This window comes from Haplochromis burtoni, unplaced genomic scaffold (assembly GCF_018398535.1).
Source record: "Haplochromis burtoni strain Fernald_Lab_line unplaced genomic scaffold, NCSU_Asbu1 Contig_57, whole genome shotgun sequence".
Lineage (NCBI taxonomy): Eukaryota > Metazoa > Chordata > Actinopteri > Cichliformes > Cichlidae > Haplochromis > Haplochromis burtoni.
Window position 1 is genome coordinate 847,013 of NW_024582418.1, and position 16,630 is coordinate 863,642.

Below are 16,630 nucleotides of genomic sequence, written 5' to 3' on the forward strand. Positions count from 1 at the left end.
ATTCCTCAATTCTCATTTCCCCGAAGATATAGTGCATGACAGCAGCTTTCACCTCACTTGCCTTTCTTAACCCTCTCTCCAAACCCAAACAATCAGCTTTTTTAAATTCGTTATCACCATTTATTCCTCTCTCTTTTGCCTCCTTCACCTCTGTCCTCCCTCTACCTATCAGGTTTTAGCCATTCTTCTGCAGAGTGACAGAGGTCATGGATGTGTGTGTGTGTCTTAATGTGTGTGCATTAGCCATTGACTCTGGTTCCTTGTGTTAGTGAGTATGGCTGAAGATAAAGAATATATGAAAGGTTTGTATGAATATGGGGCTGTGTGTGTGTACCTGCACTTTGTGTGTCTATCCAAGAGTGTTTGTTTACTTTATAAATCAATGATTGTATACATACATGCACATATTTATGTATGTGTGTCTATTTGTGTGTCTGTGTGAATGTGTGTAACCCGCCCACCCCCCCCAAGCGCCACGAGAGCTCATTACTGTGCGTCTCTTTGTTGTGGCCCGTAGAGCGTGGCGGACCTTCCCAAAAAATATGCACATCACTAAAACAACAAGCCCGACAGAACAAAACGCACACAGACATTAATAATGGAAGATGAAAAAACAACCTTAGACATCAACAAAAACAGGATGGGGGAAGGACAGCAGAGGCACCAGGGGCTCCAGCCGTGAAAGTGTCAGAGCCCTCGGGTTTTAAAACAGGCCAGGAAGGTGAATCCAAATGAGCGAAACACTGAGATGCTCGCATATCTTTCCCATTCTTCATAAAATATGTTCTAACTTCAAGAATCTCTGTCTTCCTACTATTTTAATTGCCCATTTTCACTGTTTTGTATTTTTGTGTCCAGGTGGTATGTGTGGAGTTGGGCGGGTGTGGTCGTAGGCTCCACAGACATGTAGGTCTCAACAGTGTCCAGGATGTGGCGCTCTGCTGGTGGAACCAGGATGAGTCCAGTGAGGAGCTATGGCCCTGGACTCCCACAGATACACACAGGAATAACCTTGTCCTAATCAGCTGCTCACCTGCTGAAGGCCTGAAGGTACACACACACACACACACACACACACACACACACACACACACACACACACACAGAGAGCATAGCACAGGTATACTTATGATGGCTACATTAAACACAGGGAATTTCCAACTGTGCATTTCCTAGTACAACTTGTCAAAATTCTATGATAAAGGTTTAGTCAAACCGCTCAAAACTTTAAACCTCTTGTTTGGATTTTAAGACCTTAATAAAAAGGTTCCAATGAACACCACATGTAAGTCGAACAAACCCTGTATTCATTAAAACAGAGGAAAAGGTTGTGGAATGAAAACTATGAAAGACGATTACCTACAGGGAAACCAGAGCGGTAATGGTCTTTGCTCATTCCAATGTTTTACTGGTTTGGAGAGGGTTAATGAATTGGTCTTGGATGCTTTTGGGGTTACTGTGGGTATATCAGACATGTGTACATTTGCAGAAAATGATTACTCCCATCGTTTTCTTGGGAAGAAAGCTCCTACTCCCTGTGGAGCAATTCAAGCATCTTAAGTGATGACTGAGGTTGACATGGCTGGTGGATTTGAGCAGTGACATCACTCACAATCCACCTCACCTACGGGGCATTTAGCTGGTTTAGCTGGTTTCTTCTGACCTGGAGTCACAGTTTTATTCTGAGTTCCTCCTGACAGAACAAGCTCCTGATGCTATATCTAAAGCTGTGTGTGCTTTTATATGCTGTCTCATCTTTCAGTCACTGCCCACAGCACATGACCCTATGTAAGGGTGGGAAAGACCAGAAAATCTACACTTTCACCTTCTCTCTCAGCTCTCTTCACTGCAATAGATTGGTGCAGCAGCCACACTGCTGCAGACAATCCATATTTCAGTCTCCTGCTATAGAGTCTTGCTATAGTTGTCCAACATATTGGGTCTGATACAATCACTGGTCATGAGCGTGACATGTATATCGCACAACTGGTTGGCGAGTGCTTCCTGGAGGTTGCTGGCTGTTGCAAACGGTGCTGAGAAAAACATTGTTTTTATTGCTTTGGTCGCTAACAGATTGCAGCGGCTTCCTGTGCTTTGCTTTGCTTTGGATACCGACATATGTGCAAACATTTGCTGACTTCTTGGAAAGGGTGATGCAAACCAACAAATGTTTGCAATGCCAAGACAATACAAGTGGTTGTAGACAAAGCAGAGTCTTCCATGCAAACCACAGGCAAATGCAGCAATAGCAACCAAAGAAATTGCAAGGAGATTTTTCCTGACTGGCTGAGGAGTACACATTTTTCCCTAATCATCAGTGGTTGCCAGAGGGTCACTGACCAGTTTCTAGGCCTGTGTGATTAGGAGCTTAGTCATTTGACCCTACCATGATTGTCACATGCCCAAAATGGTGGACAAATTAAGATCACATGGTTAGTGGTCATGTGTCTGCAAAACCTCAATACTCTTCCCCCACTTAGGAATAGATGCTTAATGTCCTCCACTTGAAGCAACAACTGCTCCCAAACTGCAGTGAGCACCTACAGCCTTCCCTCGCTTCAGACTTGAGGTGCTAATTGTCATCCCCGCCACTTCACCACCAGCAATCGGGTTTAAGCTGGAAGTCATCAGTCGACATAGCCAACAGAACCAAATCGGAGATGTGATCCTGAGACCCCCACCCTGCCACCGATTAGCTGCACCTAGAATCTCTCTATAAAAGAATCTGTTCACCTCTACAAACCACATATGTCTTTTACCTTAACTTCTTAGTTAAATTACCTGACTACAAGTAGCTTTGAAATAAGTTGCAAAGACATTCATGTTTTCTTAAAGCCTAAAGTGTGATTGATTATTAAGTCCATATATTTTTGTAGTTTCACACACAGAGAGGCTTGCAGACACACTCACCAGACACCAGCGAGGGAAAAAGGGGCAACAAAGCTGCTGAATTTGAGGAGAGACCTGTGTTATTTTGGATGGGATTGGGGATGGTGTGTTAGTCACCTCAAGGGTGGTACCTCAGTGTTGCACCTTCATGCATCACCATATGAAAAAAGCAAGAGAGCTAAGCTGTGGTACAGCGTGAAGGAGAACGCCCACACATTCACGCACAGGCTGAAACGCACATCCTCGTGCCCTGTGGCAAAAACCCTACCCATGACCCGATTCTGTGTCAGTGTAGGATTGGCCTCATGCCGAAAGCAGATGAAAGATCCCAAATTACCAAACCGGGCTTAACTCTAACCCCGGTACGTGTACCTCAGTAAGCATATGCAAAATATTCGCCACACCAAAGAGAGAAGGGAGAAGGAGGAAAAATGAGCGTTACCAATCGCACGCTAGGAAAACAAATTCACGCAGCAGAGAAAGAGGGAGGAATTGGAGGTGTGTGTGTGTGGGGGGGGGGTGTACATGAATATTGAAATAATCAAAGCAGATGCTGTTTGCTGGTTTTTCTTCTTGTTTTTGGAACACTCGCCACATTTATCACACTCCTTCACCTAGTTTAGTCTGTGTCTCCTTCAACACCCCCCCCCCTCTCATCCTTCTCCTCCTTCCTTCCTCCTCGCTTCAAGAACATTAAAGTCTCTTCATGGGGCTGCGCCATCGCTCTCTAATGAAAGCGTTTGTTGTCATTTTTCAGATGCGCGGTGTGAAATTAAGCGAGCAGTTTATGTAAGAGCCGTAGCGGGAATCAAATGCTGGGCACACATCGGGCGACGCCAGCTACTTCAATCACTTCAAGCTCATATATATGTTCCTTTTGTTCAGTTCGCTATCTGCCGCACTAAGCCAATTTTCTAGCCAGTCTCGGCATTTAAAAAAGTCTGATTTCTTTCCCTATGTGGTCTTAATTCGTATACCCCCCTCGCCACCTCCTCCCTCCTCATGCTGATAAGTGGAGCCACGGAACGTGGGGGGGTAAAGAGAGGAAAACATACACAGTTGGTTTTTATGCAGGAGCCAGTTAACATTTTTAATGATCCTTCCTTCATACTTTATACACCCTCCCCCTCCAAACAAACACATAAATCAGCCATTTCCTGGAATTGAATAATCTTAAATGAAGTGAGATGAATGTTTTGTTTGCTTTTGCTTTTTTTTCCCCCGATTATTTCCAAACACTTTTTTTTTAACTGTATGTCTATCCTGTTATCTGTCACCAAACAGTCTGTAGTTGTTTGATCTGCATTTGTTTGTTGATTTGTGCTGTCTTTTAATTATTTTTTGACTTAAGAGTAGAGCAAAAAAAAAAAAAAATTCATAGAAATTAAATAATTTCTAATCTATATTTTATTTATTCTTCACTTCAAGAACACTGTGATGAAGAGTAAGGGTGCTTTTGAAGCAAGATTGCTGGCAAGACTTGCTCCTTAAAAATTAAAAGCTGCAGTCTTAATATGAAGAATTAAAGCACGTTTCAGAAATGCACTGCAAAATAATTTGTACCATGAAAGGGTCTGGTGCTGAATCCAAAGTGTCGATTTACCCCTAAGCTCCGCTGCTTTTTAAACATCACACTGGGAGCACTGCTGGTACAGTTTTGCGTCCAGTGAACGATATTCCCTCCGTTATTTTCAGCCGGGGAAGGTATGAGGAATATTTTGGTTCGTAATCCCGCTGTGCCTGTGCATTTTCTCACATCAGTACTTCAACTCTAACCCCAAATCACATACCTAAAACTTCCCCAGTCCCACCCAGCTATCCCCCCCTCCGCCTCCCCAAACACCCCTCATCCCTCGACTCTCCTCCAAGTCCCTCCGTCTCTCTCTATCCGTCTCTCCCTGTCTTTCTCTGCTCCGTGAGCTGGAAAATTGGCTTCAAAAGGCCACTGCTGTGAACAAGGGCCAGCCACACAGTTGGGCCCGTCCGCTTTATCTTTCACGCCATGGAGGGGGAAAAAAGGTGCCGGTGAGAGAGAGAGAGGAGAAGAATGGAGAAGAATAGTTTTGACCAGTCACTGAAACCAATAACCAGGAGAAAGCTACTTACTAGAAGTCTTTCTTTCTCTCTCTGTGTCTGTCTCCCTCTCTCCTTGTCTCTGCTCTCTTTGCATCTTTCTCCTCTCTTTATTCTTTTCCATTTCCACTCTTTCTCATCATCTTTTCTACATATTTCTGTCTGCATCCCCTTTTCTCTGTCTCTCTTTTGCACATCTGTTCACTCACTTGCTCACTCTCATTCTTGACCTGATTCATCATTTTTTATTTTATGCTCCCAGATTCAGGGAATGCTGTACATTCACATGCCACAATATACTCTGAAGAGTTCACAGGCAAACAAAGCTTTGCTTTTCTGGACACATTACGACACATCTCTACACCTTTTTTACAGGTCGATTGTTGTTTAAGGGCAGCTTGTTAAAAGAGGTGAAAAAGATTTGGCTTTGTAAATGATGAAGTCCCAGTGATTTGTAAATATTTACTGTGCTATGCTAAGTCTGTTTAAAATCTAAAGAGTAACACATCACCTACATCTTATTGTAGAGATCACACAGCCAACTGCAGGTCAACAGTTTTATCGTTTGTCTTTCTTCCTTTCTGGTCTTTAGAGTAATGTTAGCATTTCAAGATTATATTTTGGCCCTGAAAGGCAGAAACCTCCATAACCCTGCAAGTCTTGAATTTTCTTAAATATCCTAATCAGTTGTGTTGCCTTCAGGGACATTTTGCTTGACTTTGCTCAGTCCAGATGATGGAATATGAGGCGTACCTTCGACTTAAAGATTACCTGGAGTTACAATGCAACTACACTGGCTGTAGGAGTGTGGGTGCTTCTGGCACTGAATGTCGCTTTTAGCACTATCAAATGCATCCACTAAAATATTTGAGGCACTATTATACTTAAGGCCAGTAAATACAACATATTTAAATACACAGGTCAATGCATAAAAAAGTGAAATGGTGAAATGATGGCACTCCATGAGAATATTCATTGTAACTATATGAAATACAAAAGAGTGACAGATATATAACCAAACACAGTACTGGAGGGATGGAAGACCACTCTTCCAAGAGATGCTACCCCCTTAATGTTTTGATGAATGTACCAATAATGCACTCTCAACAAATCAGTCAAAAATCTACTTGAGGTGTCCAACTGGTTTGAGGTCGTAGCATATGCATCACATTAAGATTGGGAAAATGGATGAGACCACTCAAATAGAGAGAGCGTGATTGTGTGATAAACCTAAAGTCAGAGCATCTTTGTGAGCCCACTATTCCCCTAGTGGGCTCACACTGTGGCAGCTAATCACCTCCTACAGTTTAACGGAGCCATCATCTGCTCACTTCAGCAGTCAACTGTTCAGGATTGCCACTTCTTCTTGATCTTTGTGTTTTTGAACTTCTTAAAACAGCAGTCCCCAACCCCCGGGCCACGGACTGGTACCAGTCTGTGAGTCATTTGGTACTGGGCCACGAGAGTTGAGGCTGGGGAGTGAAATTCATGGTTTTCAGGGTTTCTAACAGTTTTTAGTGTTATTTTTTTTATCGTTTTAATCGCTAACTCAGTTTCCCTGGGTCTTTTCCCGTGTGTTATAAATAAATCTTCTTTTTTTTGGTACAATTACTGGTTTTATTTTGTTGTATTTATCCGCAACACCTTAAAGGGCAGTGCATGGAAAATATTGTCGGACATAAACTGGTCCATGGTGCAAAAAAGGTTGGGGACTGCTGTCTTAAATAACTTAAATATTTTCATTGGTGAGGGGGGGTTATGGGATTATGACCTGCAGCCTCATGGATTGATAGACTCAGGGACTTTTCACAGCCACTGTCTCTATTGAAACACTAGTCAGTTCAGTAGCCTGGATTCTGACTTCCATAATCCACTTTTCTAGTGACTTTAATCTTTTTCTTTTACTTTCTTGATACCAATTCTGAATTAAATGTGCCACAGAGCAGGATTAGATGATGAATATTATGTGCAATGGTGCTAAAGCTGGTTTAATATTTAAACTGTGAATAATGTTGGTCAGAAATATTTATAGAGGGGCTGAGAGTGTAATAAAGCAATTATCATCAGCTGTGTTATGAATATCCCAACTTGGGTTGAACATGCTGTTATTTTCTCACGTCATACATGTTTTTTGTGCACATTGTACATTTTTAAAAATGTAAATAGTGGCTGCTGCAGGTTGAATCCGCCCATGTAGTATTTATTTGTTGGCTCAGAACTTTAGCTGCCTCTGCCCTCTGATCCCTGTTCTTGGAGGGTCATCTGTCAGGTGAAACGGAGCTGAGTCAGCTGCACCTCAGCCCCCCGATGGTGCCATGGTGGCATGCAGGCTCACAGCAGGCAGCGGGCACTAGCAAGCCGGGCATGCGATGAAAAGCTGAAAGGATGGGATGTAGTTGAAGGGTGGGGGGTGTCACGGTTTGTGGCACTGAGGTAGGTCTTATGAGTCCAGCGTTCTGTAGGGTGAATACGATGGACCCTCACCTGCTATGCATTTGTGTGCTAGTTTATTTTCACGCATGTGTCACTTTGCAGAAATTAAGCTATCCAGAGAACTGCACCAGCCCCAGGATACACCACCTTTTACATGAATTGAGCCCCTCTACCCTGCTGCTTCAAATAAACACACACATTCACACGCAGCACCCACCCCCTGGGGTGCAGCAGGAGCTAGCTCTGGGGGATTATAGGGAGGAAAAAAAGCTTTCAGGAGGACAGTCATCTGCTTCTCTCCTGCTGTAGACCATGGGCAGGCAAAAAAAACCTGCCTTCCTCCCTCTAAGTCCCTTTTTGGCAATGCCTGCCAAAAAACTGGGCCGAGCAGCTTTGCAAAAGGAAAGGAAGGCAGGCAGGCAGGCAGGCAGCCGATCCTTCTTTCTGTCTACACGGCGAAAAGAAATGGGCTCATTTAGCCAAAGCTGCCACGGTCAATGCAGGGCTCTGATAGAGGCTTTGGTAAGGTGAAATCCTTCCTAAAAAGCTCTTTTAGTGACTGTGTAACTGTTGGACTGATGTTTAGTACAGCCTGTGTTCTCCTGTCATCCACGTACTGTTCCAGGTTTCTTGTGGGTGTTTATCGACACTACCACCCGTGACACGGCCTGTCTCCCTCAATGTCAGTGCTTGTTTGCATAGCAGGACCATTGTACCCACGCAAACTGGTTGTAGGCCAGGCAGAAATAATCTACATTTTGCATTTGACCACTGGTCAAAAAAATTCAAGATTTCTTCATGTATCCAGTGAAAAGGGCTCATTTTCTTGTCATTTGCCATGTCTATTGCTGAGCTCTTGGCTCCTCACACAGGTAAACAGAGGAGGTTGTTTATCATTATGTGCCAAGCCATGGCATGCTTAGGGAGAAGATGTTGTTGACCTTGAGTTAAAATAGAGCTCTTATCATTAGCTGTCTTGATTGACAGCTGGGTGTTTATGAGCAATATGGAAGGCTCCATTTCTTCCATCTCCAGGGGGTTTGGGGCTGCTGCCACGGCATGACTCATTTCTGTCTTTCTCTCACGTGTTCTGTCTTTGTCTCTGCCGTTTTATTCCAAAACAGGTTAGTTCAATAACAGTTGCAGCACAAAACAGGTTTCAAGTTAAAGAGCATGTTAAAACAGCAACAAAAATTAAAAGATCTTTGATGATGAATACAGACTAATAAAAACATTTTTTAAAATACACTATATCTACAATAGATGCAGTCCTCTTCCCCTAAAGTTTACAGTAATGTTTTTGTTCCTCGACACTGAGAGAAGACATCATCCTTCAAATCTTGTTTCAGCATGCTGGCATGCCTGTATCAGGAAGGAGGACTATGTTGATTTCAAACTCCACATTGCTCTTCTTGCTCTTTATTACAGTAGCTGTGCTTGATTCACTGTTTAAAATAATCCTCTCCTCATACTGGGCCTTGGTGGCCCCCTACAGTTCATGTCCGGTCTGAAATGTGCTGATTTAAATCCAGTTGTCTTCTGATTGGCTGCCTCTTGTAAACAGAAAGTTTGAACAGCAAATGAGGCATCTTGGGTCAAGCAAATTATTATTACAAATCATCCTCTGTGAATATGTGTACTTAATTTTCATATATAGATTCCATCTCAGAAAGGAATTTGCCAGACCAAACTGTGAAGCCTCCACCAGGGATGTCTGTAGACAGGCGTACCACGATCCTTCACACATGCTTCCATTTCCCGTGGAAACATTACATGCCAGGATATAGCCGTGCAAAACAAGATTACAAGATCATTTTTCTTCAACTTCGAAATTTCTCTTCATGCCATTATTTCTGAAGCTGTTCCCTTGTCCTCTCTAACTTTTTTCTCCTTCAGGTCCTAAGCTCAGTCCACACTGAAGGCAACCCTCTGGACTGCCGCTTCAGCCTGCTCCAGCCCTACCAGGTCCTAACAGTGGAGTTACCTGCAGGGCCTCAGGGATTCAGAGAGGAGTCCTGGGCTGATACCTGTGTGTATGAATGTGCACGAGGACGCCTGCACCGCCTTTCAGTCACCCGAATCCCGCTGTCATCTCACCCAGTCTCCTGCTCGCGTCACCCCTCTGAGACCACTCTGCTTCTTGGCTTAAGTGACTCCTCCTTAGTCCTGTACGACCAACGACGCGGGATCTCTTTCCTAGCCTCATGCCCCGTGCCGGCCACCCTCCTCGCCTGGCACCCTGCTGGGGCTGTTGTCATGGTAGGGGGAGGACAGGAGGAGCTGATGTGCTTTGATGTGGGCTTGGCACCTGTAAATATGGCGCTCGTATCAGAGGAGGTAGCTTCAGCTCCCACGTTAAGACTAGCTCAGCACCTGCGCTGTTCTGGAGGCCTGGCAGGACTGCAATGGGCGACTGGCTTGGATGGAGGCCCAGAGGGGACAGATATGCTCGCACTTTCTTTTCATGGTGGACCACTGGCAGCTTTGAGATTTAGACTAGGTAGGTAAAATAACATTGGACAAAAAATGGTCTTCTGAAATTATGAGGAATGTTTTGTTATTGTCAATCACCACAATCTTGTATAGGAAAAAAACAAGGGCTATATAAAAGATGCATATTGCTAGTGTGCTGAGACTGTTTGATAAATCTACAAACCATGGATATTGGCTAACTCGTGCTAACTTAACACATAAATTAAATAGCAGAATCTCATGCACTAAAATTCTTCTTGGATGTTAGGACAATTAATGGCACAAAAAGACATAAGCTTCAGATAATTGCTATACAAATGGTCCAAAACAAACCAACACCAGAAAAACTGATTAGAGGAGGCATCTTGTAAGGTTCAACCTCGAAGTGGCCATGCTACTGACCGTAAACCTAAGTCTAAAGTTTAAGGCCTCCGTTTTGGAGGCCTAGAGACTGGTTAATGACCCTCGTGGTAATCACTGGTTGCTAGGGAGAAAAGTGGGTTCCCTGATCAGCTGGTGAGTAGATGCCGCAGTCATCTATAGATTGCATAGAAGATGCCAACTTGCCTGCAAACAGCTGGCAACAAAGCTATGTTCAGCTGTCATGGAACTGAAGTGTGCAACGCAAACTGGAAATGGAGACCGTTTGCCTGCAGAGTAGAAGTTGCACTTTTTTATATAGTTGCAGGGGTAAAGCACATCTTTCATTTTGAAAGCAAACACAGTGTGAGTTTGAGTATTTGCAGACAAGTCAGTGACTTCCATGCAAGGTACGGTTGACCATAGCAAAAGCAATCACAGGGAGATTCCTGGTACAACACCCCATGTAACTGAGGCCTCAACAAATGTGCTGTAAGGACCCCAAAACCTTTTCTGAACTTTGTAAAGTTCAATATTTTAACTTCTAAGTCATGGAGATTAACTTTTTTTTTTGCAAGTTAGCCTCAAGTGGCCACTCAGGCTATTGCAGTTTTTGACATTTGACCTGCTTTTCAGCCCTGGAGGTTGCCACTTGGAATAAACATGTGTAAAACAGATGGATAATGAGATCCATTTTTCCTGTTTTACCTGTTTTCCTGTTTTGAGTTCTTTGTATTTCTTACTCCTTGTGCCAAGAATAAGTTCCCTCACATTTGTTTAAATTTTACATTACACAGTTCCAAGTAGAAAACACTTCAGGCACAGCCTCCCTTTCCTAATGAAGGTGCCTTCCTCCCTTCAGACACTCTTGCTCTGTTTTGGATCTGAAGCTGTGTCTGAACCCGCCTGTGTGAATAGTGCTGTCAAGCTGGTCGTCCCAGTACCTTTCCACTCCTGAAGGAAGTTAATTTGTTGACAGGCGGGAAGGTTAGCGGGAGTCACGCTCTCAGAGGTCATTCAATAATCGCCCCGGGGCACGAGCCCCCGAGGAGCATTCTGGGATGCATTTTTCCGATAAATCGTTTACAGTGGCTGCAAAGTCCCTCGGGGTCCCCAGATAAAGTTTGCCAATCAAAATTTTTACGAAGCAGCCACCTCACCCTCCGAAGCACACTCACATATTCAGCATCTTTAATTGTGACTTTGGAAAGAAGATGTGACAGTGGCACGCAACTCTCTACCGAAGTTTGAAAGCAGGAGAGTGAGGGTGGAGGGAGGAAGGTAGTAGAAGTGTGCATTTGAAATGTGTGTTTGAGGGGTGTGTGTGTGTGTTTGACTGTGTTTGCCTGTGTGCACAGGGAAAGAGGAGGGTGTCTTCCAACAATAGCTTCCGCTCCTCTGATCGTCTGCCAAGTATTTGATGAAGAAAGTCACTGCACGTCTTTTCTCCATGATAATTCTCCCCCCCTTCACACATGTGTGTATTCTTCTATTTCTGTGCTTCTGTTCGTACACACACACACACACACACACACACACACACACACACACACACACACAGACTTTCACTCCAACTCATTTGTTTGCTTCTTCTCTGTATTGACTTGTTTCATAAGGCCCGCTACATGACAGAAGGAGTGAGTCGTGAGGCGGTTAGGAAGAAAGACTTGGCCAAGCTCCAAGTTCTCTCTTTTCCATAGGAGGCAGCTCTCCCCTGGTGCCCCCTCCCACCCCCACCCCCCTGCCTGCACCGAGTTATCTCATCTGGGCACACGTTGGCCATGGCTGGGCCTGCACTGGTACAGGCTGTGGAGGGGCAGACTGGGGAATGTGCTGCACAGCACCCAAGAAAAAATAGCAATTTCTTTTTTTTGTACAGATGGGAAAACAGGGAAATATTAAAGGACAATGATGTAACTGTGTGTGGAGAATGAACCCAAGCTAATGCTTCTTTCATTGGCTATAAAAAAATTCACTAGGTCATCAAGGTGACTTGGAAGTGAGTTTGTTGATCTGCTGCGCGAGCAGGGTTCATACTCATCTAGCCTGGCATGTATTGTTTGTCAAAATTAGTGAGCAGAGTTATCCATCATTTCTAAGATGGGTTTATGGTCTGTCAAAATTACATGTTTGATCGCAACATCAGAAATCCCCACTCGTTTCCAGTGATTTACCCACTGCACACCGTTATTAGCCACCTGTGCAGAGGTGTGAGAGGAACCAGATACATTACTTCACATGCTAGATTTTTTCCTTTTGTTTTTGTATTTGTTGCTCAAGGATTTGTGGCACGTTTCATGTGTGTGACCAAAAGCTACTTCATCATTGTCTTCCCAGAGAGAATGGGCTCTTTGACTTGTTTTTGGAGACAAAAAGTTGATCTTAAAACTGATTAAAACTTGAAGCATAGCCTATCATAGACGTTTTATATGGGTCCCATTGTCCTCAGTTCTGCATGTGTTTCCACAGTGTGGTGGTTATTATATTCAACTGACACCAAACCAGAGATGAAACACAAGCCCACTCATAAGCCAGTGCACTCCTACTGCCAGTACCCAGCATTGATTAATGAGGATGGAGCCATCTGTGGCCAGAAGTACTTACTTGAGTAGGTACTCCAGTAGCTTTACTTAATACTCACTTCTAAAAATAAAATCCACATTTGCCTAATACTGTGCCTGGGTGAAACCCCTAGATTGGTACTAAGGAGCCAAAGTCTGCCAAGGAAATATCCTCCCACACCTTTACACCACCAACAACATCAAACTGACGTTTGACTCAAGCCAGTGTGACCCTACCATCTAAATATTGCAATAGAAATCTAGACTCAACAGACCAGGCAACTTTTTTTCAAATCTTCCTAATGCCTAAATTAATTGACTTGCTGCCATATGATTGGATGATTTAGATTATTGTGCTAATGTGAAGTTCAGTAGCTAATGAGTTTATGTGACATAATAGTTCCAAGTTAACACGTTTTGGTTTTTTATGTTTTAGACCAAGGTCTTTCATATTTTTAGTCATGTTTATGCTACGTTCTGTGTTTCTCCATGCTGGTGCTGATCTTGTCCTGCTCAGTGTTGTTTGTGCACAGTCAAATAAGTCAGTGTGGACAGGTGTGATCCATTGTCTGCGTCAGCTTAGAGCAGATGTCAGCGCCCAACTCCTGGACTCATACATGCAGTTAAACACATACAGTACTCAAAAATCACAGACAAGCAACTTAGCTGATGTATTAGCCACATTAGCCCACTCTTTAGGGGATTTGGTGGTTTGCTAATTGCCAGCTTGTCATTTTAATTGCTCATACCACCCCCCGCCCTACAGATACTAATTAGACTAGAATCAGTAGTGAGTTTTTCTTGCCTGCCTGCAGCATGGCCCATTGACAGTACTGCTGACAGTGATCACCTATTATGCCACTAGCCATGTCCAGAAATTTTGGTAAATATATACACTTTAATACATACACAGCAGAGTGTTAAATGTTGCATGCATGTGAAAAAGGCTAGTTCAGAAGTGAGGTGAAACTACTGTCAGAACATGGTCCTGTACCAACTTGTCTCACGCAAATCAGAATGAGCCAGGGAGTCCTCCATCTGCTGCATTATGTACCTTCGTGATTAAGTGACAATAGAGCATAATTACCCCTGGCATTCAACACCTTCACCTGTATATGTGCTTTGAACTTTAAGAAACAGAGTGAGACACCTCTGCTGCGGTTAAGGGTACAAAATGCCATTCTTCCATTATTCAACATGTTCCTTGTCTGCACAAACAAAAGCACAGTCAGTCATCACTGATCAGAAGGTACAGTCCATCAGAGCAGTCCTCAAATGATCTTAGGGTAAAGGTCACTCTATGTTATAATATCGTTTGCAGTAGCACACAGACACACCCCATAAGAGGCTGGTTACACCCTAAAAAGGTTTCCATTCTGTTAAAGAGTTAAATATTTCAATAACATGTAGGCAAGTTATTTGAACATATGCTAACATGCACTCTGCTCAGTGTTAAAGGACGAGAAGCTTGCTTTTATTTTGCATTTGCACACAGAAACTGATGGACACAAAGTACACATGAGGGCTTGAACACACTTCCTCTCTAATTGATTGACGAGTCGATGCTGGTCTAACAAATCTAGTGCTGCCTCAGAGTCAGAACTGATCCACTGGACACTCACTTAACTTAAGTAACTCCTCCAGGTTATTCTGCACGGTCACAGAATCATTATCACACCAACTGTTAAAGCTTAAAGAGAATTTTCCCTCTTTGTAGCACAGAAAGATGAAAATATACTGTATCATTCAATACTGTGGTGGACTGGTATTCATGAGCTGGGATAGGCCTCCAGCACCCGCGCTACCCTAAATTGGATAAACTGTTAAGGGTATAAATGGAAAGGAAAAGATCAATAATCACATACTGCTCTATCATCAAAATCTTAGAAAAAATATAAATATAGAAACTAAACAAAAATGTATAAAAATGAAGCAAAAGATAGAAATACTGAATAAATTATTCCTATTTTTGTTGGTTTCTTAATGCAGATCCTTAAAAGTTGTTCTGAATGAATGCAATAAAACACATCTATCTTCTATTTCCCAGGATCCATTAGGGCATAAAGGAGTTACTGAAAATGATGTGAATCATTTAGTGTGGTCTTCACAATGACCTACAGGACATTTTGTACCATTTTGTTAGACACCATCACCATAACGCCAAATGAGGAAAATCTTTTTAAAAAAACATCATCCATCCATCCATCCATTCGCTACCGCTTTTTCCTTTTCAGGGTCGCGGGGGGCGCTGGACCCGATCCCAGCTGTCGTAGAGCGAGAGGCGGGGTACACCCTGGACAGGTCGCCAGTCTGTCACAGGGCTAACACACAAGGACAGACAACCATTCATACTCACATTCACACCTAGTGACAATTTGGATTTTCCAATTAACCTATCCCCACAAAAAAAAAAACATCTTCCTTTCCAATTGATTCTCCGAGAGACTTGGAGAATCAATTGTGTGCTATGTAGCAGCACCTGATTAAACCTCAGTTTCCCAGATATGCATAAATCTTTGCCCTAGAGTTTAAATCTTTTTTCAGTGGTAGTTTTGTCTGAATTTTTGTTTTAGTATGGGACTAGGCTCAAACCATGTATGTGAAACCTATTGTGTCTGCTGGGTTTTCCCTTAAGTCAATGCCCATCTAGATCAAAACTGGATTATTTCATAAAAATCTTTTCTTCGTCTTTTCTTAACCACATTATTATTATTTCTTACAAACCTTTCCTCAATATGACAGGAGCTCTCACGGGGGGACAGATGGGTCCAGGGGAGCTACTGCAGCAGAGGCTACGTTGTGGTCAAGTCAGAGAGGCACTGGGCATACTAGAGGCCATGGACTGGAGCACCATGGGGGATGAGATGTACCGAGGCCTGAGCTCAGTCACTAACCACCTGCTGAGGATGGAGCTGAACCCAGAGAGAGAAGGTGGCTTTGATTGGTTTTACATTTCCTGGTGATGCTTATCAAATCGAAATCGCTGCTTTTCAAATTTCATGAGTCTAACCTAACCTGTCGACTTTCAGTGCTTGAAGATTTTTTTTATTTACCTTTCATTTCGTCTACATTTTGCTGTATTTAGCACCTCCATGTACTAAACCTTATGAATGCTTAGATATATTTGATATATTTTGGATGTTTTTCTTTCAAATCTTAGTTTCCTTTCATTTAGTTGTTAACTTTTGCTTTTAGTTGGCTTTTAGTCAGTGAGCCTTTGATTTGGCACTGTCTCTTATAAAATAAAAAAGTATAAAAATCTCATTTTTGTGCAGAAGAGCAACAAATTTTACATTGCTAGCTTTAGAAACGCACATCCTTAAACATTCTTGGCTAATTTCCATGCAAACATCACATGCATTTCCTAATTTTGTGTGTGTTTCTGATCTGTCTGTAGCCCAGCTAGAAGCAGCTCTGGGTGTGTTTTATGCCCCACCTGTGCCTCTCTCTGATACAGTAATACTGGAGTACAGGGAGCCAATCAGCAAGTACGCCCGGCGCTTTTTTCACCACCTCCTCAGGTAACACCACTCACTCTGTGCTGTTGCTGTGGTCTTAATTAAATGGACTGAGGGAGAAATTTACTTTGTGCATGTCCTCAAGGGGTCAAGGACTGTGTTTTGTACAGCTCTCCTGAAATAAAAAAAAAAATGTAGACATCTAAAAAGTAAAAGCATTAAGAGTACATTCCTCAATCAGGTTCCAGATCTCTGAAGACTTTGCACAGACAAATACATGCACAGACTATTTTCAAGGGATTACTGGAACATTTAGTGCAGTTTATCAGCACAGGGTGGAGAATCAGAATAAGAAATAATATCCAAAAACCTCTTTCAGAAACA

The 16,630-nt window shown here is 43.0% G+C and overlaps 1 protein-coding gene across 1 annotated transcript in view; it reads left to right on the forward strand.

Annotated features, from left to right (window-relative positions):
• Positions 1-16,630, forward strand: part of LOC102294935 (WD repeat containing planar cell polarity effector) — an 89,926-nt gene that overhangs the window by 42,728 nt on the left and 30,568 nt on the right. Inside the window, exons 10-13 of the mRNA XM_042220925.1 lie at positions 859-1,050; positions 9,292-9,895; positions 15,531-15,719; positions 16,186-16,309. Of these exons, the coding sequence (XP_042076859.1) occupies positions 859-1,050; positions 9,292-9,895; positions 15,531-15,719; positions 16,186-16,309 (1,109 nt within the window). The remainder of the gene's footprint in view (positions 1-858; positions 1,051-9,291; positions 9,896-15,530; positions 15,720-16,185; positions 16,310-16,630) is intronic.